This window comes from Panthera onca, chromosome C1, assembly GCF_046562875.1.
Source record: "Panthera onca isolate mPanOnc1 chromosome C1, mPanOnc1 haplotype 2, whole genome shotgun sequence".
Taxonomy (NCBI): Eukaryota; Metazoa; Chordata; class Mammalia; order Carnivora; family Felidae; genus Panthera; species Panthera onca.
In genome coordinates, this window is record NC_138346.1 from 19688341 (window position 1) to 19714103 (window position 25763).

A 25763-nucleotide genomic window follows, 5' to 3' on the forward strand; every position below is an offset into this window, starting at 1 on the left:
CAAGAGGAAAGGTGGACACTGAAGGGGCAGGAGTGTGGAGGGGCAGGGAGGGAGACTGGGAGAGAGGGGAATGGCAGTGGAAGAGGCAGCAGAGAGATAAAGGTGAGTGTGGGAGGGGAGGGAGGGACAGGAGGCATGCACCCCTCCTGCAGGCTGTTGGGAAGGCCAGTGAGGGAGGGTCTGCCAAGGGGAGGGGAGGGGTCAGTGGGAGCTCCTCCAGGAGCCCCAGGAGTAGTGCCCTGAATGCCTCAGTGTCCCAAAGCTGTGCCCAGCACAGGGCCTGATGTACCAGAGACGCTCAGAAGCCTCTTGCTGGTGTGACCATGAAGGTGAGTGGGCGCCGGGGGGGCGTTTCCTGTCCTGCTGGCCTCTGCTGCCCACCTGGCAGCAGTTGCCAAGGTTGCCAAGGTTACCTGCTGAGCCGCTCCTGTAGTGTCCTCAGCTCCCCTTCCTTCTCCTTCAGCAGCTGCTCCTGGTGCTGCGCCCGCTCCTCGGTCTTCCGGAGCCCACGTCTCAGGCTCTTGGGGGTGGGAGGTAAAGGAAAGGAAAGGGAAGCTGGAGGAGGAGGGCAGAGATCCCAGCCCCGGGTGTGACCTGACAAACATCCCCATGAGACCCCAGGGCCATGCGAGATAGCCCTTGGGTGGAGGGCTGGACTGAGGACAGCACTGGGAGCTGAGAAGCCCGGCTCTGACTGCCCCTGGGAGAGGATGATGATCACAATTCAAGAGAGTGAGAGGGGACTGTGCAACAGGAACAGGAAAATGAGAGACAGAGGAACAGATGAAAGATTTCTTCCTTTGCTGAAGGATGAAAGTTACAGAGCTCAAGGATACAAAGAAGGCGGAAGGAAGGCTTGAAATTGATCTTGGGGATCTCCAGGAGAAACATCTACAACCAGAGCTGCTTGGTGGGATGTGCAACAGCAGAACTTAGACATTGGTGGGAAATCCGCCAATAATGAGGGCTACCGAACTTGAGAACCTGTCATTGCCCCCAAAGAACTGTTGGGGGAGGGGGGGGGTCTTAGACTCCAGGGCCTGCAGGAGCCAGGCAGGTAGTACTGGTGAATAAAGTGGGCTTGCAGTGAGGCCGTAGGGAGAGGCAGGGACTGTGGTGACCTGAAGAAGACCTTCTCAGAGATAATAACCCTGTGCAGACCAGTCAGAATTTTCTGTGGGCTGGAACGCACCCCTCCCCCCGGACCACTGAAGACTCCCACCTGGGGGCCAGGTTAGAGAGGGGAAAGGAGACAGGTACAGAGCTCAACTGCTCTCACCTTGACCACATCCTGCAAGGCCACTTCTGCTTGCTCCTTCCTCCTGGTCACACTGGTCTCTCCTGTTTCCTCTTGTGGTTTCTCTGGGGTGAAGTCTTCCTTTGTTCCCAGGCCCCAAAGGACCCGGGGCTCCCCTGGAATGCTAGGCACCTCCCACTCCTGCTGGTTCCCTGACATTGTGTCCTCTATTGTCCCTGTAGGGCTGGAGGCCAGTAGCCCACGGACATGACCCCGCTCTGCTCTCCCTTCATGAGTCCCCTCTGCACTGGGAAGAATCCTTCTGCCCTTGGCCTCTGTGCCTGTCACCTCCTTTGGAGCCCCCTCAGACCCCTCTCCCTGTCCCTGGATGCTGGGTGTTGAAATCTCCAGGCAGATCCCAGTTCTTGGGGCTCCTTTCTCCTGGGCTTGCTGAAGTTCCTCCCCTGCTGGTTCCCACATGCCCTGGGAGGACCCGAGGCTCCTGGGATCTTCTCTTTTCTTTTCCAAAAAGGGAGGAAGGTGCCTTTGTTGCTGGGACCTGGGGAGTCTGGCTAACCAGTCTTCCCTGGGTGCATCTTGCAGACAGCTGGTTTGGCTAGTGTGCAGCTCCTCTGGCTGGACTGCTGTGGGGTTTCCACGTGTGGCTGAGATCTGCAGAGAAGCCCCAAAGCCATCACTGCTCTCAGCACCAATTTGCCAACCAGGTGGGTGGGAGAGGCCACAGACCTAATCCAAGGAACTTACTAAATCTAAAGGAATATTGATTCAGGGCCCAGGAATCAGAATGTTAACATCGCCCCAGGTGGAGGGGAGGCCCCAGCTTTGATCCTGGTCAGGGAGCAGTAGTGCTCCTCAGTGCTCTTTTCTGTCCCCCCCTCCCTGCCTCCCCTGCGTCTTCTACAGTGATCTGGTTTCTACTTCCCACCCTCTCCTCTGACCCTGCCCCCTGAAATTCTCTGGGTTTCAGTTTTCTTGTCTGTAAAATGGGAATAATAACGCCTGCCTTGTAGAGTTGTGGTGAAAGCTTAAACAGACCGACAGCAGCTAAGGGTCACCTCTCCTGAGAAGCCGTCTCCAGGCTCCCCTGTTCCTCCGTGCATGGCTGCATCACCGCACTTAACAGGTGGCGTTGCAGTGTGTTCCCCCTTCTGGGCACAGGCTGAGTCCTCACGGTATCCGCACCTGGTGCTAGGAAGCTGGTGGAGTGTAGAGTGAGATTGGGGAATGACAATGGCCATGAGCTACCACTTACGGAGCACGTGGCCAGGGGCCTTGCTCTGTGCTACACGCAGGCTGTCTCTACACTTCCTCACAATCACCCTGTAAGGCAGGGCAAGTACCTTGCCAAGGGCCTTGGTTATTAGGGCCAGAGCTGGGATTTGAACCCAGAAACCTGACTCTTCAATGTCTCCAACTGAATGAACTGAGACGTTTGCAAATTGTCCAACGGAGGTTGTTTCCTTGATGTGCATCCTACACGCTTCCGGTTACCCTCCCCACCGCCGCCTCCTCTCCTGGGCCCCATGGCTCCCGCAGATGGTGCCAGTGGCCCCCTTCTCTCCCCGATATCCTCACCACCGTAGGACTATGAGCCCTTTCTTGTCCTGTGGCTACCCAGTCCCCAGGTCTACATGCCGGCCTCTCTGTCTGTCTGTCTGTCTCCTCAGCTACTGCCCATCCTGTGGGGCCCAGTAGAGGCGGAGAAGAGGCAAATCAGAATGAAGTTGGGCAGAGGCACCTGCTTTGGGGAGTCTTTGGTCTTTCTGGGTCTTCTTCCCTGGGTCCGGCTGGGGCAGCAGGACCTGCAAGGGAAAGTGGCAGGGGGGCCACGGGCCTCTCTCCAGCAGTGGTCGTGGTGCTCAGCGGCAGGACATCCCATCTTTCCACCCACCCACTCGTTTCGCTTCCGCTCCTGCCTTCCCACCTTCCCACCCTTCCATCCTCATGTGTGCATCCCCCTCTCCATCCATCCACGAGCCTTGCCCACCACTCGTCCTAACAGCCACCATGCACTCGTCCTTCTAACCCTCCACCCCAACCATCCAACGACTCTTCAGTGAGTGTGCAGTCTATGCAGCATCATGTGACAGGACAGATCGTGCCGGGAAAATAGAAGTCTGGGGAGGTGGAGAATCAGAGGCTCAGACAGCAAGAAGGGAAGAACTGATGGGACCGGAGGCTGAGTTTGGAGCTTGCTTGGGATGCATGGTGGTCAAATGGCAGGAAGGCACTGAAGAGAGGCTTCCCTTCAAGCTAGACGCACTCACTCTGAGAACATGGGCCAGGCTTCATCTAGGTCCGGCCACCGCAGGTTCAAGTCGAAGGTCACTCCATTGAGAGCATAGAGAGAATCCAGGAGGTCTTCCCGGAGTTCAGGGCACACCAGAGGGCTCCGGGGGCCATACCATTCCCTGTGTTATCGGTAATCAGCAGACTTGGCCTTTGGTACTTGGCCTTGGTGCTGTGGCCGCCCCCGCCCCCGCCCCCAGGGGATCTTCCTCTGCTATACACCACCATGGGATGGTTCCCCAAGCAGGGCTGTGGCCCTTGGGGAGCAAGAGGCTTAAGCATCATGGTGCTACCAGGACTCCTGGGTTCTGACGCCCCCTCTGCCCTTTCTTCCTGGACTTTTCCCTCATGGCTGTCATTTTAGTTGTCCTTGATATTAATCCATCCATCTGGGGGGCAAAGAGGCATCTTTCACAAGGGACAGACAGTAGACTCAGAGGGTGTCAGTAGGATCATGTCCCAACAGCCCCACCTGGTGAGCTCGGGGTTCAGAAGGCAGAGCTGCAGGGACTCGGCCAGCTGTCCGTGGGCTAGGCAGAAGCGGATGAAGGCACGGCCTTTTGCTAGAGAAGTCTTCAACTGCAGAGTGCATAGGGGGCGAAATGGTGGGGAAGAGGTGGGGAGGTGGGGGCGTGGTGTGGTATTAGATCAGAGGGAACTCGGCCAGGACAGAGAGACAGGATGGGGACTTGTGTTGTTTGGGAATGAAAGGGGTGGCTGGAGGGCTGCTGAGGGCAGGGCTAATGAGACATGAGGGCCGGGTGAGGGGTCTGTGGTCAGTGGAGCGGGGATGGGTGAGAAAGGGGCTCCCAGAGGCCATCCCCATCAAGGGCCTGGTGGCGGGACCCCCTCATGCTGAGGCCAGTCTCCCTGCCAGCTGGCTCTGGATACCTTGTCCTGTGAGCAGACGAAGCGGGCCGGCTCCGTGCTGCCCCGCTGTTGCCGTAGGCCAGAGCAGAGGAAGTCCCAGTAATCCTTCCGAGGCCTCAGGAGGCTCTTCTGCTCTTTCTGGTCAAACTGGGAGCGAGACCAGGGAAAGGAAAGCATGGAAATGTTTCCTCCTGGAACCCACCTTGCATTCCAGCATGCTGAAAATGGAGGGGAAGGGGCTACTGCAGACAGACCTGGCTTCAGGGGCTGGCTCTGCCCTCAAAGGCTGTGTGACCACGCTCAAGGTGCAGGACCTCTCTGAGCCTTTGGTATTCTCATTCATTCATTCCAGTAATACTTACTGAGCACTTACTATGCGTCAGGGTTTGCTCTGTGCCCTGGGAATACAGCAGTGAGCAAACTGACCTCATGAGCTTATACCTTGGTAGTGGAGACAGACAATGTGCAGAGTAAGTAGAACATATAGGATGTTAGATGGTGCTGACTGCTAAGGAGAAAAATAGAGCAGGGAAAGAGAATAGAAAGCACGTGGTATGTGCACCCGTGTGTGTATGTGGTGTGTGTGTGAGATGTGTGCGGGGTGTGTGATGTCTGTGAGCGTGTGGTGTGTACGTGTGTGTATGTTTTAAAAAATTGTATTAGGGTGGCTAGAGAGAGCCTCACTGAGGCGATACTATTCAAAGTCCAGATCCAAAGGAAATGAGAAATTGTGCCATTCAGATTTCTGGGGGAGAGCATTCCAGGCAGAGGGCAAGTGCAAAGGCCCTGAGGTAGGTGCATGCTTTCGGAAGATCAAGGAGGTCAGTGTGAATGGAATGCAGCAAATGATGGGGGTAGACTGGCAGAAGATTCACACATGCATCCTACCAACCTCACATGTACACTCACACCACACACATGGGCATAACACGCAGAGAAGTAGGAAGGGTATGTGTGCATATGTGGGGCTGGTAAGGTCATTCAGCACCTCAGGGGGTTAGAATGAGAATTTAAGGGGCACCTGGGTGGCTCAGTCGGTTAAGCATCCTCCTTCGGCTCAGGTCATGATCTCACAGTTTGTGGGTTCAAGCCCCGCGTCGGGCTCTGCGCTGACAGCTCAGAGCCTGGAGCCTGCTTCGGATTCTGTCTCCCTCTCTCTCTCTCTGCCCCTCCCCTACTTGTGTGCATGTGGTCTCTCTCCCTCTCTCTCTCTCTCTCAAAAATAAGTAAATAAACATTTAAAAAGAAAAGAATGAGAATTTAATAAGGTGGGGCAAGAGAAGGGCTTTGCCCGGCCCTTGGTAAGTGCTCAACAAAAGCGCCAGCAGCAGAAGGGTCCAGCCCTAGGACATCTCAGCTCTGAGACTTCAGTCCTCAGAGAAAGGTGGCTGCCCTACCCCACCCCACTCCGCCCTGCCCCAGCCTCCTGTCCACCTCGTGCCCCCGCCTGCAATGTCAACCTCCAAGGGTGAGATTAGATGTCGGGAAGGGCTTGCTGACTCTGAGGGTGCTGAGGCGGCCAGTGGCTCTTCCTGAGTATCTGGGAAATCCCTGCTGGTGACCTGGGCCTGGAGAGAGCGGGGTGGGAAGGGGGCGGGGCGGGGGGGTCACCTGTAGCAGCAGCTCCAGGCAGCCACAGAGTCTGTGCAGCTCAGCGCTGGCATCTGTCACTGGAGGCTGCCCGCCAGGGTAGCCCTGGAGGATGGCGGAGACAGCAGCTGCAGGGGTGGGGGCGGGGGGATGGTGGACATCAGGCACTAGGTAGTGAGGGCTCTGACGGAGGGGCTCCCAAGAGCCCTCACCTCTCTCCCAACTCAATCCCAGAAAATCTCTCAGGACACACTCACCTTTCAGGTTCCTGGTGAGGATGGCCCCTTCTTCTGCCATGAGTATTTCAAAATGATGTGATTCTTTGTGGCTCTGCAGGGTCAGTCCAGGCAGGAGCCTCCGGGCTCAGCTGCCCAGTGGTCTCCTTATACAGAGGAAGAATCAGAGCCTAGGCCAGGAATGGGAAATATCTTGAGTCACACAGTGAGTCAACTGGTAGGATAGACACTTCGGCTCTTCCTCGTAGGCCAGCATGGGAAGGGGATGGTATGGGCCCCACAACACCAGGGGAGCAGTTCCTGGGTGCTAGGCCCTATGTTCTGTGCCTGACATCTTTGTCTTGTTCAGTCCCCATAATAACCTTGGAGGTCATTAACTCCATGAAAAATTTTTTTAATGTTTATTTTGAGAGAGAGAGAGAGAGAGAGAGAGAGAAAGCGTGAGTGGAGGAGAGGCAGAGGGAGAGAATCTCAAGCAGCCTCTATGCCCAGCTCGGAGCTGGACTCGGGGCTCGATCTCATGACTGTGAGATCACAACTGCGAGATCATGACCTGAGCCGCTATCAAGAGTTGGAAGCTTAACTGACTGAGCTACCCAGGCCCTAAGTAGAGAAGCTAGAGTTTGAACTCAGGTCTGAGTGTCCACACACAGGGCAACCTGATGTGAGCGGCCCTGCGAGGGCTCACGCCATGAGGACACTGGGCTGAGGGAAGGTCACCCCTCTCTGCCACAGGGAGCCTTGCCAGAGCAGTCATCATCCTTGAGGCGCACATTCATCCTTTCCTGGCCCCCAGCTGAGTGGAAAATGTGTGTTGTTTGAGGAAAGGGAGGCGGAAGTAAAATGAGGCCCTAGAGCTGGGACTGGGCCAGGATGCTGGGTGTGTGTGGGGGGCAGGGCACCTGGTTTTAATCCTGTGGTTCTCCCCCGCCGGGGGATCACAGCCTTTCTTCCCCCGTGGGTCCTGGGGCTCAGAGAGGAATACTGTGGCCGCTGGGGGCCAGTGGCTTATCCTGACGTCACCTGGAATAAAGACCAGTCATGGGAAACCCCAGGGGTCCTGTCTCTCAGACCACAGTTGCTGGAATTCGGGGGTGTGGGTAGGAGTAAAGAAACAGGGGACACAGTGGAGGGAGAAGGGGAGGGAAACAAAGGTAGACGAGGGTGGAGGGTGGAGATGGTGCTCAGGAAACACTGAGCTGGACGTTGAGAGCCCCGGGTCTTCATCCTGACCCTGCTACTAACTCACTGTGTGGCCTTAGGCTCATCATTTGCTTTCCCTGGGCCTCGGTTTCCCCATCTATAGACCAAGGGGGTGGACTGAGGGTTTCTGCACCCCCTTCCACTTTGGAAGATCCACTTTGGAAGATCAAAGATCCACTTTGAACTCCATGAACACCTAGATGTGCCTCATCGTCTCTCATTTCTATCCAAGTGTCCCTGCCTCTCGCTCCCAGCATTGCCCCATTTCTCCAGCCACCCCCAGACCCCTTCCCTGCTACTCACCTGGGAAGGCCTGGCTGGCTGGGAGACGGAGAGCCGGCACTGCAGCCCGAGCCTGTCACTTGTGACCGTGGGTCCCGCGCAGCCTTTCCCAGAGTGCCGCCTGGGAAGTGACTCAGGCCCAGCCCAGCAGGAGCAGGAGGAGCAGAAAATCATGGGGGACATGTGGGAGAGGCGGGATCCAAGGCACCAGGGCAGAATGGGTGAGCTGGGGGATGGTACCCTTCGGGCAAATGGGGTGGCAGATTCACTTGTTGGCCAGACACCAACTCACCCAGAGCCACAGCGGCAATTGCCCCTATATGCGAGTTTCCTTCCCTTTCTCAACAGGGTCACTGGCTCTTGCCTTTCTTCCTTGTGGCCACCAGGCGGCACAGAGAGGCTGTGATTGCTGCTCTACCAGATATTCTGTCTTTTCGAGCCTCGGTTGAACTGCGGAGCAGGTGGGGAGGAGGAGGACAGGGTCCCACCACGTATCTCCCTCCCCTTCCCCACCTCAGTCTCCGGGTCACCAGCGCCATCCTGCTCCGCCCCTCACTCACCCCTAAAAGAATGGAAGTGAAGCCACTGTGAACCCGGGTTCACAGCTGGGTTGCCCTGGTGGGCCGTGTTCTCGCACCCTGGCTGTGCCCCGCCTCCTCGAGGCCGGGGTCTTTCCACCTCCGGGTCCTCATTTTTCCAGGCTGGGATGCCCCGAGGGCTAGTATTGGGGGCCGAGAACAGAGGGGCAGGCACCTGCGAAGACTACTGTTTCACAGACCTCAGGAACCGCCTGGAAACAGTGGCACTCGAGGTGGCCGAGCCCGGGTCCGCCGTTTCGCCGCGGACTTCCTGCCCGTCTCTCCCTCTCTGGGAGTCGGTCTCCCCGCGCAGAGGCTCCGGCCCCCCTCTCTGTCCCCCGTGTCCTCGTGTCCCCGGTCTCTCTCTCACTGCTTCCTGCCTCCCCTTCGCGCCGTCGGTCTTCTTCTCGCCCTCCCCAGACTCGGCCGGCCGCCGCCCGGGCCCCCGAGACCCCGCCGCCGCCCCTCCCCGCGCCCTCGCGTCCCCCTCCGCCCCTGGCTGCGTCCGGGCGCCCGTGTCGCCGCCCCTCTCCCGGCCCGCACTCCCCGGCCGCCAGGCGGTGCGGGCCCAGAAGGCTCCGGGCGGAGACGCGCCGCCCCCGCCCCCCCCCACCACCGACGTGCGAGGCTCCCCGGGCGGCGAGGTCTCCAGGGCGGGGGGGAGGGGGCCCGGCTGCCCCCGCGCCCGCGTCCCCGCCCCCTCCCCCCAGCCGGGCGCCCGGCCGGATGGGCTGCACCGTGAGCCTGGTGTGCTGCGAGGCGCTGGAGCCCGGGCCCCCCTGCGGCCCCCAGCCCCCGGGGAGCCCCCCGGCCCCGGCGCGGGCCGAGGGCTGGGAGCCGGGGGCCTCCGGCCGCGCCGAGAGCCGGCGGCTGCTGCTTCAGGTAGGGCGCTGCGGGGCGGCTGCGGGGGAGCGGGTGGCGGTGGCGGGCAGAGCCCCGCTCACCTGACACAGGTAGGGAGCCACGCCAGGGGAGCGCCTGTCAGTCGCCTGCCAGAGCCGGCTGCCCCCGGGGGCGCCGGTCGGGGCCGGGACCGGGTGAAGGGGCCGGGAGCCGGCCTGAGGTCCCTCCTGGGTCTGTTGTGTCCTTGGGAGGAGGCGGATGTCGGACGTGACCCCCTTAAAAGGGCAAATGGTTCAGGTGAGGTTTAGGAGCCACCCAAGTTGGGCAGGGCTGGGAGTGCTGGGGAAAGGCACCGAAAGAGTTTGATTTCCCCGGAGCCGATGCAGAGTTCACTGTGTCCCGGGGTAGCCGTCGCTGTTGTCCCTGACTTCTGTAGGCAGGAGGGAGGGGGCCTTCTGAACCAGGGAAGGCCCCGCCAGAGCAAGGACTGACCTGAAGATGATATGGGCAGCTGGACCTTCACCCCTGCGTTCTCTGTTTCTGGTAAGTCTTGGAGCCTCTCAAGTGGGCAGCTGACCCAGAGGGATGGGGATAGGCTGGTGCGGAAGGCAGGTGTTTGTTCCGGAGGAGGCGTCTGTCTGGGAACCACCAGGCCCCGCGTAGGTGTGGGTGCTAGATTTCTCCAAGGAGGAAGTGAAGGACAAGGAGATATTTGGGGTCACTAGGGACTAGATAACCCTGCTCTAGGCTCCCTGCTTAAGCCCAGCCTACTTCCCTGTTTGGGAAAGGTTGCAGCCTCCTAAGATTTGTTTACTGGGGAGGGTTTGGCTTATGCTGGTGTCTTATCTCCCTCCACCTGGGGCACATGGTGTTTGGGCAACTCAAAACGTATGCTGTGGCCATATCCCAGCCCTTCTTCCCCTTCACTGAGGCAGCCAGTGAAGTCCAGTGTGTGTGTGTGTGTGTGTGTGTGTGTGTGCGCACGCGCGCACGCATGTGCTGGTGACCTTTCTGTCTCGCTTGACCGGATGCCCCTCCAAGGCAGGATTATAGCATATTCGTGGTTATACTCCACTGTGCAAAACATGGGGCTGCATTTACCGACTGAGCTCTGTCTTCCCCAAGCCCTAGCCCTGATCATCTCTGTGATGACCCATCATGGTGAGGAACAGGCTTGGTGGGGCAGAGTGTTGCCCTAGCCCTTATAGTGGCTGGTGGCCCAGGTGTGATTCCGATGGGAGCCTTAGTGCCCCGGGGTGGGGTGAGGCCTCAGCGTGTCAGCTTGGCATCCCATAGTATTGCTTCTCAGTCCTGGCAAAAGGGCAGAGGGTCTGGAGAGTGGAAATGACATGGCACAACCCCTGAACTGCTGGGCCCTTCTAGAGGTCATCAGGACTCCTCTCTGCCTCAGAGCCTCATGAACTCTCCTCTCTCTTCGAAGGTTTCGGGGGGAAGTGTGCTCACAGCGCTTCCCCTTTATCTGTTCTGTCTCAGACCCTTCTGGACTTCACTTTCTCTGTTGGTGCTTCTTCTTGACTCCCCCTGTCTCCCTCCATTCTGCACTTGCAATGCAGGCAGCTGTGGGGTGGCTTCCAGGGGGGCCACCTGAGGGTGGGCAGGGACAGGGTCAGGCAGTCGGTGCTGAGAAGGAGGAAGAAGCCAGGGGCACTGGAGGTGGGTGATCAAGGAGAAGGAGGGGAAGGGAGTGAGTGCGTGGGTGTGTGACAGCCACAGGGACAGGGATGGGGACAAGTGTCTGTCTGCATTCGGATGAGCTGGTTTCTGAGCGGCCTCTTGAGAGTGCCTGGCGCTCGCTCATGACTCACCGGCTCCTTTATCTGCAGGACAAAACTCCATCCCAGTCCCAGCCCCTGCGCATTGCTACCCTAGCCCTGGCTCCAGCGGGGCATGCTGTTGCCCGCTGCTTTCTCCTCTCACCAGCACCCCCCCACCCCCATTTATACTGCAACTCTCAGGAGACCGGTGACCCAGGAAAGAACAGCCAGGCTGCTTATCGCTTCACTAGAGGGGGCGTTTACCACGTTCTTGCAGTGGATAAACATCTCTTGGGCTCTGAGCTCCCCCCTGGAGTCAGGGCTTAGAAGTTACTCAGGCATCTGGGCTCCCAGCCAGGGCTCTCCCACTGACAGACCTGCCACTGACATGCCACCATTGCTGCCACTGACCATGTTCCCCCTGTCCCCCTCCAATACATATGCTAAGCTTCTTTCCTTGGGCCACAGGCTCCTATCACTTCTTCCACCCACAGCCTTGCTCTCCTCCTCTCCCCTCTGGGCAGCCCCGTCCCACCCGGGCCATATTGCCCTCTCCCCCGCTGCATGCTGCCCCCAACTCGTTCCCCTAAGCAGGCTGTCCTCTGCTCACACCACACTGCCCTCCTCCCTCTGGCGGCCTGCTTTGTCCACCCCTCCCCCGCCGCCCCCACCAGGCCCCATTATCCACAGCACTCTCCTCCTCCCTCCCGAATTTGTGGCCTGCTCCTCTTCTTTGCTCTGGGGAGGTCTGTCCACTTTGGTTCCCAGGCCTCAGAGCCCTAGGCCTGGGTTTTTGGAGCCTGGAGGTGTAGGCCCTCTACCCCTCAGGTGGCCTCCTGAGGGTCCCACGATTACCCTATGCTCTAAGCTCTCCTTTGGTTCCACATGTCAGCCTGCCAACTTCAGGAGAAGGGAAGGTGGGGTTTGGCACCCCTCCTGAGCATTCCCGCCAAACCTTCTCTGACCTGGGTGCCAAGGGGCCTGGAGGGCATCTCCAGGTGCCAGCCTCGCCTCCTCACTTTCTGCTGTATCCCAAGGCAAGTGGGTGCTTGTCAGATGGTGGCAGGAGCAGAGGGAGGAGACTCTGGATCGTTTCAGCCTCCTCTCTCAAAAAACCAGCCCCTCGGGTCAGTTGGTCTGGCTTTTGCCCAACTGCCCAGAGCTCTGCTGAGTTTAGGGGTTCCCCAGGAGGCCAAGTCCTACAGCCTCCCCTGTGTTCCTGTTGTGCGGTCCTCACCTCTGAACGAGTGGAAGTTTTGTTCCCAGAGGCAACTTTGCCTTCCCCAAAGGCTGCCTTCAATGGCCTGGCCATTCATTTATTCAACAAGAGGGTTTTTGGTGGGGAGTTTTAGGGTATTTATTAGCTTAGCTTTTAATAGGGTTTATTTCACTGTATGTTGATGTATTTTACAAAACGTATTTTTATTGAGATGTAATTGACATATAACATCGTAGAAGTTCAAGGTGTAGGATGGGTTGGTTTGATTCATGTGTATGTTGCCATATGAACGCCACTGCAACGTCAGCTAACACTTCTATCGATGCTTCTACTGAGTCACGTAATTATCGTTTCTTTATGTTTTTGGTGGGAGCAATTAAGATTTAGTCTCTTAGTCCACAAGCAGTTTTGAGCACCAGCTATAAGCCAGGCATTGAGCTGGGAGCTGGGGAGAGAGCAGGAAATCAGGCAGCCCCTATCCTTGCCTTCAGAGGTGGTGCTGATGCAGTGGGACAGACAGAACAGAGCGCAAACATGACTGGAAACAGAGCCGTGGAAGAGAAATAAGGATGTGATGGGAGCTAATAGAGGGATCAGATTTAGGTTGGCAAGGTGGAGGAAGTCATCTTTAGCGAGCAGAAGGTAGGGAAGAGAAGCATTCTAGGTGAAGGGAACGGCATACTTGAAGGTCCTGAGGTGAAGAGGTGGGAGCCCTCATGGGATTTGACAGAGGCTTTTTCTGGCTGCGCCTGGCTCCCCATGGGCCCTGCCATCCACGTGGTGTGGATATTGATTGGATGGTGGATTGGAAGTGGGAAGGGGGGCCGAGCAGGGAGACCTGGGGCGGGGGAGATGGGTCCCCCCCAGTCATCTGGGTGAGATGCAGGCGTGTGGGTGAGAGCTGGTGGTGGTTGAGGTTAGCGAAGTGGCTGGTCATGGGGAGGGATTAGGGGGTGAGGGTGAGACTGATTCAGGCAGAGAAGGGACAAGATATGGAGATGGGTTGGAAATGGGCTGCAATGAGGCAGAGGTGTGTGTGAACCTGACCTCCTCATTTTACAGAAGTGGTAGCTGATAAAGCCTCATCAGGCACTCCTCGATTTGAGTTTACTTTTTCATAAATATAAAGTGTTTCATAAATACAGAAAAGCGCACAAACTTTTCCCAAGCTGAATACACCCACATACCCATGACCCAGAACACAGCCAACAATGGAGTGTTACCAGCATCCAGAAGTCTCTCCCCCTGCCCCTTTCCGGTCACTAAGTCCCCTCTGAGGGTTATTCGCTATCCTGACTTCTAACAACATAGATTTTCCCGTTTCAGAGCTTCTTATCCGTGAGCACTTACAGGGGTTATTTTGTAGCTGATTTCTTTTGCTTAACATTATGGTTGTGAATTTCATCAGGAGTCTTGCATTCGTTTGTAGATGGTGCCTTCCCATTGCTGGGTAGTGTTCCATCTGGTGAAAATACACTATCAGTCCTGCTATTCACAGGCATTTGGGTTGTTTCCAGTTTGGGGTCATTGTGAAAAGCACTGCTATGAACATTTTTGGGCCTACCTTTTGGTTCTAATTTCTTTTTCTTCTTCTTTTTTTAATGTTTATTTTTGAGAGAGAGAGAGAGAGAAAGTGCGAGTGGTGGAGGGGCAGAGAGAGAGAGGGAGACACAGAATCTGAAGCAGGATCCAGGCTCTGAGCTGTTAGCACAGAGCCCAACACGGGGCTTGAACTCACGAGCCATGAGATCATGTCCTGAGCCAAAGTCAGACGCTCAATGGACAGAGCCACTCAGGTGCCCCTGGTTCTAATTTCCGTTAGGTAAATCCATCCCTCTGTTTTGATGGGTGTCTCTGGAAGACCCCAGCATCTCAAGAATCAGAGGCATCATTCTATAAGGGGAGCACTTCAGGCATTTGTGGGTGATGAGAGACATTTTGTGGAAGTGGAGAAGATTCTCTAGCCCCCTAGTATGTCTCTTTGTAGTAACTCTTCTCATCTTTCCCTCCCTCTTACAGTGGGTGGGAGGGGAAGGAAGAAGAAGCTTTAGAGGCCTGCATTGAAGTAGGGGTGGGTGGGAGCTGACCACCTCTGACTTGCATACTCTCTAGGGGCAGATCTGGGTCCCTGGTGGATCAAGGGGGTGTGAGGCTGAGGATGTGGCCACGCCTCCAACCTTTCCTCCTTCCCCAAGGGCAGGAAGCCAGCCGCTGCCTCCTTGTTTGATGTATGAACTTGCCAAGGGCCCCTGGCACCAGGACAGAGTGTGATGCCAAGGGCAGGCAAGCTGCGGCAGCCCCTGGAGGGGCAGCGGCCTGTGGGTGGGAAACAGAGGCTGCCATCTGCAAAGAAGCCAAGTGGTGGGGAGCAGAGCGAACCCAGGCAATGTCCAGGGTTCAGTCCCCTTGCTGATCGTCCCAGTTTTGCTCCCTAAGTTGACTCCCTTCCCACCAGAGACAGCAGCCCTGGTGCTTCTGGCCAGCCCCTCCCTCTCTCAGCCTGAGTGGCCTGAGGGCCCAGAGCAGGGGCAGGGATGAGGGATTTCAGCTTTAGTGTTTGTTGCTGGCCAAAGATGTGAGAGTGTTGGGGTGCTTCTGGTGATTTCTGTCTCCCTAGTAGGTCTGGGAGCTGGTATTTTTAGACCAGAGCCCAGTTTTTGAGAGCTTGGTATCCTAGGAATTTAGCAGAAGGCAGGCTCCTTATGGGTCGCCCAGTGGAAGGATGACCGCCTGTGAGACTGGGACAGGTAGAGACCCCAGAGGAGGCGAGGGAATCCCCAGGGAGGCCAGGCCTAGGGGATGGCGATGGGCAGGTGTGGCCTGCTTCGCTGGGTGGAGCTATTCTGCCTGGGAGGCTGTGATCCCCACTCCGTCTTGGGCCCAAGCTCCTCTGGGCAGCCCGTGGGTGGGTGTGGGTGTGGGGATGGGACGGGAGGTAGGAGGAGACTCCCCTGGTCAAGCTCAGCCATGGTTGGAAATCCGCTGATAGAGGCCTTTCCGAGGTTTGGAGAGAACAGAGAGGAGAAAGACCCTGGTGATCTCCTGGGGTTAGCAGTGGGCGGCAGTCACCAGGGGGCCCAGGGGCTTGTTCTGTGGCCTCAGCACGAGTTTTGCCTCCGTCCAGCTCCTCTTGGCATTCTTGCCAGCCACCCCCTCTCAGGAACTTCTCAGTGTCCCCGTCAAACCCTACTTCAGCCCACTCCCCGTGCCACGGCTGAAGCCAAGGAGTCAAGGATGGCCTGGTGTGTCCTTGGGCCCAATCCTCAAAGCTGCCTGGCAGAGCTTTCTGTGGGATGTCCTGTGGGCCCCGGTGCCCCGTGTGGCATGTGCCTTCCGCACCTAGTAGAAGCTCCCCGGTTCTCCCTTGTCTGCTCCCCTCTCAGTTCACCTGTCTTCTCAACCGTCCGTTCCTCCTTCTCTTTTCCCTGTGCATCCTTCCTCCTTGAGCCCATCGCCTTTCCTCTCTCCCACTCACCCGCCCTCTGCCAGGTCCTGAGCACACATACTGGTCTTCCCCAGTAAGTCCTCACCCTCCATTCGGAGGCCCAGTTTGGGGGCCGGCGGGAAAGATGTCTCAACACATCATCTGGAGGCAGTGTGCAAGAAGGTCTGTATAAGCCATCCCCTGGTTCTAGAACTGGGGTGGCCTACTTTGCCTGGGGCAGTCTGGAAAGCCTTCCCAGAGGAGGTGACATTTTGACCTGGGTCTTACAAGGTGAGTAGGAGTTCACTGACACAGAGGGGAGGAGAACCCAGGGGCGTGAAGGTGTGTGGTACCCTCAGGGTAGGGAGAGGAGAGGCTGGATCAGAAGCTGGAAAAGAGGTAGGTCAGTGTGGGCAGGGCCTTGAATGCCAAGCGAAACAGTCTGGACTTCAGTCTTATGTGGGTCATGGAGAACCCCTGGAAGGTTCAGCCGGATGTGTGGAGAGGGGGTGGAGTCTTCATTTTAAACTGTCCCCGGCACAGGGTGGAAGATGGATGATAGGTGTGTGGGGCGTACCTGGAGCCAGTGATGGGTCTTTCTTATGCGACTAGACCAATCGGGGATGGGTGTGTGTATGCGAGCATACGTGCATGTGTGTGTGGGTGCGTAGAGGTTTTCCTTCTTTGTCCCTGAGTTCACTTCCGCCGACCCCTTCGTCCCCTAACCAGCAGCCCCGAGAACTCTGGTCTGGCAGGTCAAGAGTTAAGCTGGGAACTCACCTGGAGGAACTCACCTGGTTCTCTGCCATGTCCCTTTGGCTCAGTTTTACCTGCTGCCCAGCCCAGACATCACTCCCACGGAGGCTGGGCAGGGGACAGGCCTGGCTTTGTTGGGACCCTGAGACCCGGCTGGGCTAGCCCTGTTGGCTCTGCCCTGGAAGGGATAGAGGACTAGGAATGGCGGGGGCGGGGAGGGATGGAGATTCCAGGGACTGGGCACTGCGAGGAGTCCCTTGGCTGACACCCTCATCACATGCCCAAGGGGGGCGAGTTGGGGGTGGTTGGCCGAGGATGGCAAGAAGTGGGTGGGGTCGGAAAGTGCTCCAGGGCCACCTTCTCCTTCCTCTTTTCCTCCCTGTGGTCCAAGAGCTCAGCCCGTCCCTGCCCTGGGGAGGTAAGGTGCTCTTGCTTGTAGGATCAGGACTCTTCGGGGGCCAGAGCTGGCTCTCCTCCTAGTCTCTTCTGGCTCTCATTTGTGCCTTCATTCTGTCTCTAAATTTCAGCTCAGTTCTTTCTGCGTGTCTGTCTTGCCCAATCCTCAAGAGTTTCAATTCCCTTTTCTACCCTCTTTCTCTCCCCAGATGGGTGGGCTCTCTCTTATAGAGGAGGCAGTATGGAGTAGTGGTTACACAGAGGCCTTTGTCGTCAAACTGTTGCCAACTTTGGGCTTGGCCGCTTCAGGTCTGTGCATCACTGGGCACCTTATGTAACCTCTCTGTGCCTTGATATCCTCTGCTGCCTTTAAAAGCACTTAGAACAGTGTGGCGCATTTCAATAACATTCAATGAACGGTAACTATTGTTGCTGTTGTTATGGTTACTGAGTCATTGCATTAGTCCAAGTTCTCCAAGAAACAAGATGGGATTAAATGTGTAAAGATTTTATTAGGGGAAATGCCTGAGTGAAAGGAAGGAGCCAGGGTAGGCTGAGAGAGCCTTCAGATGGCCATATAAGACTGACCCTGAGTGAAGGAGAGGCAGAGGGAGCCAGGATTGGATGGAAGTGTCCTAGGCCTCTGTGCACTCCCGAGCAAAGCCCATAGGGAATCCATGAACCAAAGTTGGCCAAAAGTCTCATGTCTGCCGGGAACAAGGCTGCCTTGGAATTGTCCCTGCGCTCTGAGTGCGTGACCTCAGCAAGCATGGTGGTGATTTCAAGTGGGGCCTTGGTCAGTCCCGTTCCTTCTGCAGGTCTGTAAGGTGCATTCTCGTGGCCTGCCCCAGGGCCTGGAGACAGGGGGGGAGGACAAGGTCTTTGATTCTGGGGGTGTGGGGTGAGTTGGTGTGGAGGCGAGTGATGTGGAGGGAGGCAGCAGACTGGGCCCCAGGCTGTCCTGTCCCCTTCCAGGCCTGGGCCTGCTTGGCCTGGCTTCAGGCTGGGTCCTGGCTGTCAAGTTAATATCATTTGTCCTAGTCAGGTTGGGGCGCCTGGGTGGCTCAGTCGGTTAAGCGTCCAACTTCGGCTCAGGTCATGATCTCATGGCTTGTGAGTTCAAGACCCGCTTTGGGCTCTGTGCTGACAGTTCAGAGCCTGAAGCCTGCTTTGGATTCTGTGTCCCTGTCTCGCTCTGCCCCTTCCCTGCTCATGCTCTGTCTCTCTCTCTCTCAAGAATAAATAACACATTAAAAAAAAAAAAACCTTTTGTCCTAGTCAGGCTAAATAGAGTGATCCTGCTTGAGGCAGACAGATGACCCACCTGGCCTTTGATACGGCTCTCTGTTCCCCTCCCCATCTTTCCTTTGTGCTCAGGGTGCCTCAGTGCTGAGGGGGAAACTGAGGCATGGGTGTGTGAGGCCAGTGAGGGTCCTGTAGGTGCATGCAGGATTCTGCGTCATGCTGTTCTCCTCTTCCCCCCTGAACAGAGCCATCCACTTCAAAGTTTGTCCTGGGGAAGGAGGGGCAGCTTGAGACTACCCGTGACACCACCCTTAGGTGTCCTCTGGGGCTGGCCCAGGTTTGGCGGGAGCATGGGGCAGGGGTGCAGAGAGCAGGTGCCAAGCTGCGACACCATTAAGGGAATGAAGTTGGAGCAGGAGCAAGTGCTTCTGGGCACTGAGCTGAGGCCATCCGTGGGAGGTCGGAGCAAGCCCAGCCTGGCCAGACTGCACCCCCCACTCCTTCCACTGCCCGGATCGCCTCTCCGCCATTGCAGCTGCTGGCAGACTGCATTGAGATGTGCGAGCCACCCAGACGGCCTCTTGAACCCCAGCCACTCAATATGCTAAGCAGGGCTAATTTATTCCTTTGCTTCTTAATGGAATTGCACAAAGCCAGTAGGGGGTGAGCGTGTGGGAAGTAGCACTGGGGTGGGGGGTTCTCCGTGGTTCTTCTGCATTCTGAAGCAATTCTCCTGGCCTCCCTGTGGGACTCAACACTGCCTCTTCCAAGGCTTCCACTCAGAGAGGAAGCCGGGTAGTGGAGAGAGCAGGGACTGGGGGACAGGCAGCTGGATAAGTCCTTGCTAACTCTTTCTTAGCTGGGTGCCCCTGAAAAGCTACTTTTAGTGCCTCTGAGCCTTGGCTTCCTCCGACCTGCAAAGTGCGGGACTCAGGGCCCACCTCGCCAGGCTGTTGAGCGAGCCAGCTTCATAGTATGTGCCAAGCCCTGGGACCAGTGGACAGGCAGCACTGTTCGAGTTGGTCCACACTGTTCTGGTTGGCATCTCCTTTCCCTCTTTTGTCACCCTCTGCAGTCTCGAGACCTGAATCCTGAGGTCAGCTGGGGATGGTGTTCAGGGAGGAGGTTGTTCTGCGAGCTCTGCTCTGAGGAACTGGGATTGGGGGTGAGGGGCAGGGACGGGTGAGCTTAAAGCTCTATGGCAATGAAATGAGGGGGGGTTTGTGGTAGAAAAGCATGGGCCCAGGGCTTGGGCTGCTCTGGGCTCTGCCACTGATAAGTTTGTAAGCCTCAGTTTCCTCATCTGGGAAATGGGAATGATAGCACCTACCTTGCAGGGTTAGTGAGGAAATTGAGATGGCTAATGTATATAAAGCTCCTAGTACGTGGTAGGCCCCCAATAAACATTAGTTTCCTTCTTCCCCTTGAAGGAGGCTTTGAGATCATCTGGCTGACCCCTTCACTTGCTGGCCAGAAGCCTCACCTGAGAATTCCTCCCAGAAAGTAGAAATTGGGGGTAGGAAAAGGGGAGAGCCCTGGGCTTGGGATCTCTGATTTGTCTGGCAAGTCAGAGGTCGCTTATTAATAATGATAATAAATAAAAATAAAAAGAGTCTCCCATGATCTCACAACAACCATGAAAACTGATATGGGCAGTCATCGTTGCCCTATTTCACAGATGGGGAGGTTGAGGCCCTGGGAGGTGACCTGTCAACAGCCTCACTGCTGTTAGTGTCTTTGGGACGCGAGCCAGGTCTTAGGATTCCTGGCTCACTGCACTTGGCCTCTCTCCTGCTTCTTACCCATTCTTCTGAGCAGGATACCACCCCCTCTTCCCCCCACCCCCAGACAGTACAGGTTGGGGGTGTGCAGTAGGAGCAAAAGGAGAGGTTCCTCTTGTTCCCAGTGGCCTCTTTGGAGCAAGAGGCCATTGTCTTGCTTGACTGGTTGGTCCTTCTCCTGGGACCCCTCAGTCTCACCCCAGCCTGGCCTTCAGCCCTGAAGAAGGTACTCACCCTTCTCCCAGCTAGACCCAAGGCAGCATAGGGAAGGGGGGTGGGGAATGGGAGGGTCTGTGGTTTCCCTGCCTTCTTTGGGGATAGTGTAGGGTTGGGCCTGTTGCTCCCTCACTCAGGCTGGGCAAGGAAGCCCAGCTCTCTCTCTCTCAATGCCTCCAGCAGGTTAGTACTTCTGACTGCCTCCTCCAGGAAGCAACTTCTGGTCCTCGCTTTCTCCCTGCCTCCTGAGCCCATGAGCCCCACCCCCCCCCCCCCACATCCCCCTCCCACTAAACGCTTCTGTGGCCTCTGTGGCTGTGAGAACAGCCCCTATCTTGCTTCCCAGACCCACCGATGGGTATTTCCAGCTCTGGGGTCTCCCCCCGCCGCCCCATTTATCTCCTCCTCTGGGAGCCAGAGGCCTTTTGTGAAGCTCTTTGTGTGGATTTGAGCTCCTAAGCCTGGGCAGGGGGACGAAGGGACACCCCTCTCTCCCCTCTCTATTGTCCCATCTCTTCCCAGGAGTCTGTGTGTGCATGTGTGTGCGTGTGGGTGCGTGTGTGTGCCTGTGCACGTGCCGTGCTCACGTCCATGTCTGAGCCTGGTGACTTTTACATGTAACTTGGGAGTAGGGAGGAATCTTAAAAGGATTCAGGGATGCCAAGCGGTGTCGGGGCCTCTACTCCAAGGCTGAGAGGCCCTGGTGGGTGAAAGGAGACTAGGTGCTTTTGAGGAGGTGAGCAGGCCTGGGGGTGTGTGAAGTGAGGACCAGACTGTCCCCACGAGTGGGTGCTGTTCCCCTCACCACCTCTACCCAGTTCTCACATTCCCTTGTTTTTCTATCTCTTTGTCTGTCTGTCTGTCTTCTCCCTGCCCTTCCCCTTATCTGTCCTCCAACTCACTCTGTCCATGCCCAGCCCTCTTTCTTAGCCTGGCATCTATCTCCTTTGGTACTGCCCCCTCTCATGGAGGAGAAACAAGGCGGACTCCCTTTCCTGCCCCTCGATGCCAGTTCCAGGGGGGTCTTGTCACCCACTGCCATCCCAGTATCCTAGCCTTTTCTGGATGTCTGCCCCTGACTCAGCCCTCCCTGGCCCTGACTCCTTGCCCTGGGCTCTGCTCTTCCTGCCCTCCCTTATTCTGTGGGTGTCTCCTCCCAGGGGTGCCATTTCCGCAGCCTCAGCCCTGGCTCTCCTTTATCCTGGCCAGCCTGCTGACCCCATGGTCTAGAATAACACCAGGTGGCCGGCTGCCCTCTGAGACCTGGCTAAAAATAGACCCATGCTTGGGGGAGCTTTCAGGGCAGTCTGGGGCAGAGGCAGGGTCCACCCCACAGGTCCCTCATGGTCTCCTTGGGGCACATATTCTGCTGGGGCCTTGGGGCCTCCCCACCACCCTGTTGCGGCCAGAAGCCTGGTTGGAGGGCCGTGGGCCCGAGCGACACCTGGGAGGGACTTTCTGGTGCTGGCGGGTGACACGTGGTCAGAGAGAAGTGAACTGAGTGCTGGGATCAACCCAGGATTCCTAGCTGGTAAGTGTCAATGGCCTGGATTTGAACCCATGTCGAGCCTCTCAGATTGGAGGTATAGACACTGCAGCCTTAGATGGTTTTGTGGCACGAAGGTTGAGTTAAGGCAAGAGTTCACATTCTTTCCCTGCACCACGCTTGTCTTGCTTTAGACCCCGAGCAGTGACTCAACTTCTCTGAACATCCGCTTTCCCTGCCTGTAGGAGGGGCCTTCCACATCTGGGGGCTATTGCTAGGTGCGTGGCTGCTAGGTCAGTGGTTGCCAGGGCTCCAGGGGGACCATCTACAAGCTTACCAAGCTGGCAGCCTCTGTCCCTTTCCAGCCCCAGGCCTTGGACCCTCGTCTCTTCCTGGCCTCTTGGATCCTTCTGTGTGTCTGTGTCTCTGTTTCACCAGGTCTCCAGGTCACTCCCATCGTGGACTCTGGGGCCCTGAGGGGTGTGCAGAGCTTCTAGGAGAGGAGGGCCTGGCCTTCTGCCAGTGTGTGGGGGGTGGGTAAAGGGGAAGGTATGCACCAGTGCCTAGTGAGGGACTCAGTCTGGGCTCTGCTTTTTTAAGTTAATTCCCAAGAACTTTTTTGTTTGTTTTTCCTTCCTATTCTTGTTTCATAGATACACTTTCCTCTCTGGCCTCTGTGAATGTTAATAACTTTATCTTGAAGTTTTCTTCTCCCCGCACCCCACCTGTTTCCTCCAAGTGTTCTCTTCTAAGCTTTCCTTAGATGGCTATAGCCTGAGTTTTTGGCTTATATTTCAAATGGGACCCTAACAGGCTGATGGTTTGCTCTTGGAAATGGATCCACCAAGGGCTTCACTCCTGGGGACCTGGCTGGGCTACTGCATTGGGGAAGCTTTTGTCTTTATCTGGGTTTCTCCTCCTGGGCTTGTCAGATCCCCAGAGAAGTTTTCACTTCTCTGCCTGGGGGGCAGGTACAGGCCTGGCTGCCTCATTCTCAGGAAACACTTAAACCCCCTTTTTCCTATCAATACTCACACTGTAGGCTGGGCCTGGTGGCCTCTGGGGAGGGCCTGCTGTTTTACCCTCTCCAGGGAATAAAACCTCCTGCCTTCTGCTGGGGGTCAGAGACAGGATCTCGAAACCAATTGCTTCTCCAATGTTCTACATATCTTCTAGTTTAAGTTCACATTCATCCCCACCCCCAAAGGTATCTGCCTCCACTAATTTGGAGTCTTTGGAGGGTTCTGTGCCCGAGGGTCTGGCGGCTTCTTCTTAGCCTTGGCTTTTCCTGCAGGCAGTTCTGGGTGCAGCTTTCTCAGGCTCCCAGGTCCTGTTCATCCATCTGCCCTCCAGCTCCCAGATTTTTGACAGTGTTGTCAGGGGTGATAATCAAAATATTTAACTAGCGATTCTAGTGACTGGGCTGGGAGGCTAGAGCAGTCCTCCTGAGGCCCCTCCTGGGCCAGGAATTAGCCCTTTCAGGTCCAGGGGAGGGCCAGAGCACTGGGAGGGTGGGGGCACAGGAGCTATTTACCAACTGGAACAGAAGGAATTGACTATTCCGGTAGTGGTTGTGTTGTGCTGAATGGCACTCCATGGTTGTGTCTTCTTTTTTTGTTTTTTGTTTATTTGTCTTCCGGACTTTTTGCTTTAATTAAAAAAAAAAAATATTTTTGCTGTTGTTTTAGAGGAGTTTCGAGAGGGAGCAAAAGTAAATGTGTGTCTTCAATTGGCCAATGTCACCGGAAGTATCCTTGCTGTTTCTTGGGGCTTTGGCTGCTGTCACCCGCAGAAAAGCAAAGTTGGGGGGCTGCCTGGCTGACTCAGTTGGTGGGGCATGTGACTCTTGGTCTCAGGGTTGTGAGTTCGAGCCCCATGTTGGGTGTAGAGATTACTTAAATATAAAATCTTAAAAAAAAAAAAAGGTCCTAGTTGGCAAGCAGGGAGGCTATGTGACTAGTCAGAAGGGCTTGAAGACACAGCCTTTCCTGGGACCCAGAGGCAGAGTCTCCTCTCCCTTCTTGTCTTAGGTATCACCTATGGTAAGCATGGCCTGGAGGCCACTGACGGGACAGTGAAGTGTGAATCCAGCTTGAAAACAGCAGCAGGTCAGACAACTGGAAGCACTTCCCAGCCAACCAGGGCTGTGAGGCCAGAAAACAGGATGGGGTTTCCCTTTCAGAAGCACTTTCAGCCGAAGGGGACCTGGTGGGCTGGGGCTATATAGAGAGATCTCCAGAAAGGCAGAGGGCTGCCTGGGGTGATCCCTCAGTGAGCCCAGGGGGCTTTGCAGCCTGACCTGCCCCTATGATTGTTGATGAACTGATCTCCCTTTTCGGGCCTCTCTTCCTCTTTTTATCAAAAGAAAGCTTCTCTCCGTGGGAGGCAGGGTCCCTCTCCTGTGGGCAAAGGGGCAAGCCCCTCGTGGAAGGAGGCAATTTGGGGTGTGAGGGGCAGAGACAGGAGAAGCTTTGGGGACCTAGAAAGAGACCCAAGGGTGGGGAGAGGCCCTGTGTGGCCCTCTCTCTGGGGCCCAAGGCTGGAGGGAGAGAGGGACCTCCTGCAGGGAGGTGAGGGGTTTGAGGTGGAGCCCTGGGGGTGGTTCTTACCCCAACACTGACCTCTCATGATGGTCAAGCATAGACAAAGAATTCCCTGTCAGGCAACCTTATTTGCATACTGGCTTGTGTGTCCTTTGGGGTCCATAATGGTCAAAAGGTTCCTTTAGCACCTACTTTTCTCTTCCTGGGGGGGTACTCAGCTCCACCCCCTTCCACTCTTTCCTGTCTTGTCTACGGGGTACCAGGCCTGGACCTGACCCTCTAGGATGCTTACTTTGTCCTGCAGGGGCATGTGTCGTATGTATGTGTGTGTATGTGCTATAGTCTTCCTCTATTTCCAGGCGCATGTTTGCTTCCTTTCTAACCAAGTCCCAGGCCTTTCTTACAAACTTTTAGGAGCAATAATGGGGTTCCATCAACCTTTCCCTATGAAGGGCTCCTCCCTGCCCCCCCATCCCTACTTCCCGCATCCCCTGCTTCCACCGGCAGCCTGTGCCCCCTTCACTCTGCCTCCCAGACAGAAAACTTAAGGAAGGGGACAGTCGGTGCTATACAGAGCCAGGTCTGAGTGGTCCAGGCAAGGCCTGGTTGAGGCAGAAGAAGGGGTTTCTGAGGGATTAGGAGTAGATGTCTCTGTGGGAATTGGTCCCCCATTCCAGGCATCTGAGATGGCCACGGATGGTGGGACTGAGTTTTGGTTTCTGCAAGAGAATCCATACGGAGATGGCTGGGCTGAATGAGTCTGGAGATCTGGGGACCAGGGAATCAGGGCTGGCCTATTTTCTTGCTAAGGAGAGCAGGGACTTCTAATACTGAGGTTTTATGCCGAGTAACAGAAAGTTGAAGACTCAGACCTCATTTGGGGTTTAGAGGAGAGTGGGGGAGTAATGGGGCTAAAACGGGGGTCTCTCCGTAGGTGTGGTGCTTCATTGGAAGTTCTGCCTGTTGTCTAACTTGAGTATCTCCTGCTTCAGTCTGGGCCCATTTCCTCATGTTTATCTTCAGTGTGGGTGGGGAGCTCAGGAACTCACTGTTTGCTTTTTTCTTCTGTTTTCTCTGCCTGAGAAAATCCCTCAATCCCTCTTTCTTCTTGAGTTCTGGCCTCTTCTGGGCTCCTGTGCCCCCATTCTACCTCTCCTTTGGCCTGCTTCCAACATCTCCTAACAATACTGTTTTGGCTCATCCTGGCTCCTCTTCCTTGGGTGTCCATTCCCCAGATGGCGGTGTGAACTGTGTGTTCCAGACAGGGTGCTCTTGCCGAGGGTTCTGGTGGGGAGCGTCTGTCTGGTGGGGGGGGGGGGGTCTGAACTTGCTTTGACAGTCACCCCAGGGCGTTTTCACATTTAATGTAATCCTCACAACTATCCCATGAGGTTAGGATCCTAGTCTCCGTTATACAGAAGAGGAAACAGGCTCAGAATAGGGAAATAATCTCTTCAAGGTCATACAGGATTTGGACCCTGGGCTCTGCTACCTTTGTACCTGTATCCTTTCCTTTGGGAGGTGACTCTTCCTGTACATTTTCCCCTGGCATGCTCTGAAGTGCGCTGGGAGGTAAGAAAGGCAAAGGCAGCAGTACCCGTTCTCCAGACCATGCTGGGCTCCCAGAAGCGCTGTGCTCAAGCTGTGTCTGGGATGTTGTCTTCTGTCCTTCAGTCTGACTCCTCACCCCTCAAGGCCTCATGACTTTGCTTATCCTTCCATGGGGCTGCATCAGTAACTTCCTCTTCTCTGGTCTGCCGGGGTCCTGCGCCT

General features: G+C 56.2%; 2 protein-coding genes across 8 annotated transcripts in view; one reads left to right on the forward strand and one right to left on the reverse strand.

Moving 5' to 3' along the window:
• RUFY4 (RUN and FYVE domain containing 4) overlaps positions 1–9035 on the reverse strand; it is a 33046-nt gene extending 24011 nt beyond the window's left edge. For all 5 annotated transcript variants that reach the window (XR_013557186.2, XR_013557184.2, XR_013557185.2 and 2 more), the window contains exons 1-10: positions 7750–9035; positions 6265–6413; positions 6029–6135; positions 4439–4564; positions 4020–4126; positions 3526–3669; positions 2997–3060; positions 2314–2454; positions 1280–1909; positions 414–520 (exon numbers count right to left, since the gene is read on the reverse strand). Coding sequence is in view for 2 of the 5 variants with exons in the window: in XM_060623530.3 (XP_060479513.3) it covers positions 414–520; positions 1280–1909; positions 2314–2454; positions 2997–3060; positions 3526–3669; positions 4020–4126; positions 4439–4564; positions 6029–6135; positions 6265–6304 (1466 nt within the window). In the remaining 3 variants the exon portion in view is untranslated. The remainder of the gene's footprint in view (positions 1–413; positions 521–1279; positions 1910–2313; positions 2455–2996; positions 3061–3525; positions 3670–4019; positions 4127–4438; positions 4565–6028; positions 6136–6264; positions 6414–7749) is intronic.
• A 32-nt stretch (positions 9036–9067) lies between these two features.
• Positions 9068–25763, forward strand: part of TNS1 (tensin 1) — a 225196-nt gene continuing 208500 nt past the window's right edge. Inside the window, exon 1 of one of the 3 annotated variants that reach the window (XM_078450884.2) lies at positions 9068–9188. The gene's annotated coding sequence lies outside the window, so the exon portion shown is untranslated. The remainder of the gene's footprint in view (positions 9189–25763) is intronic. The other 2 variants (XM_078450894.2, XM_078450887.2) reach the window with 2 other exon arrangements.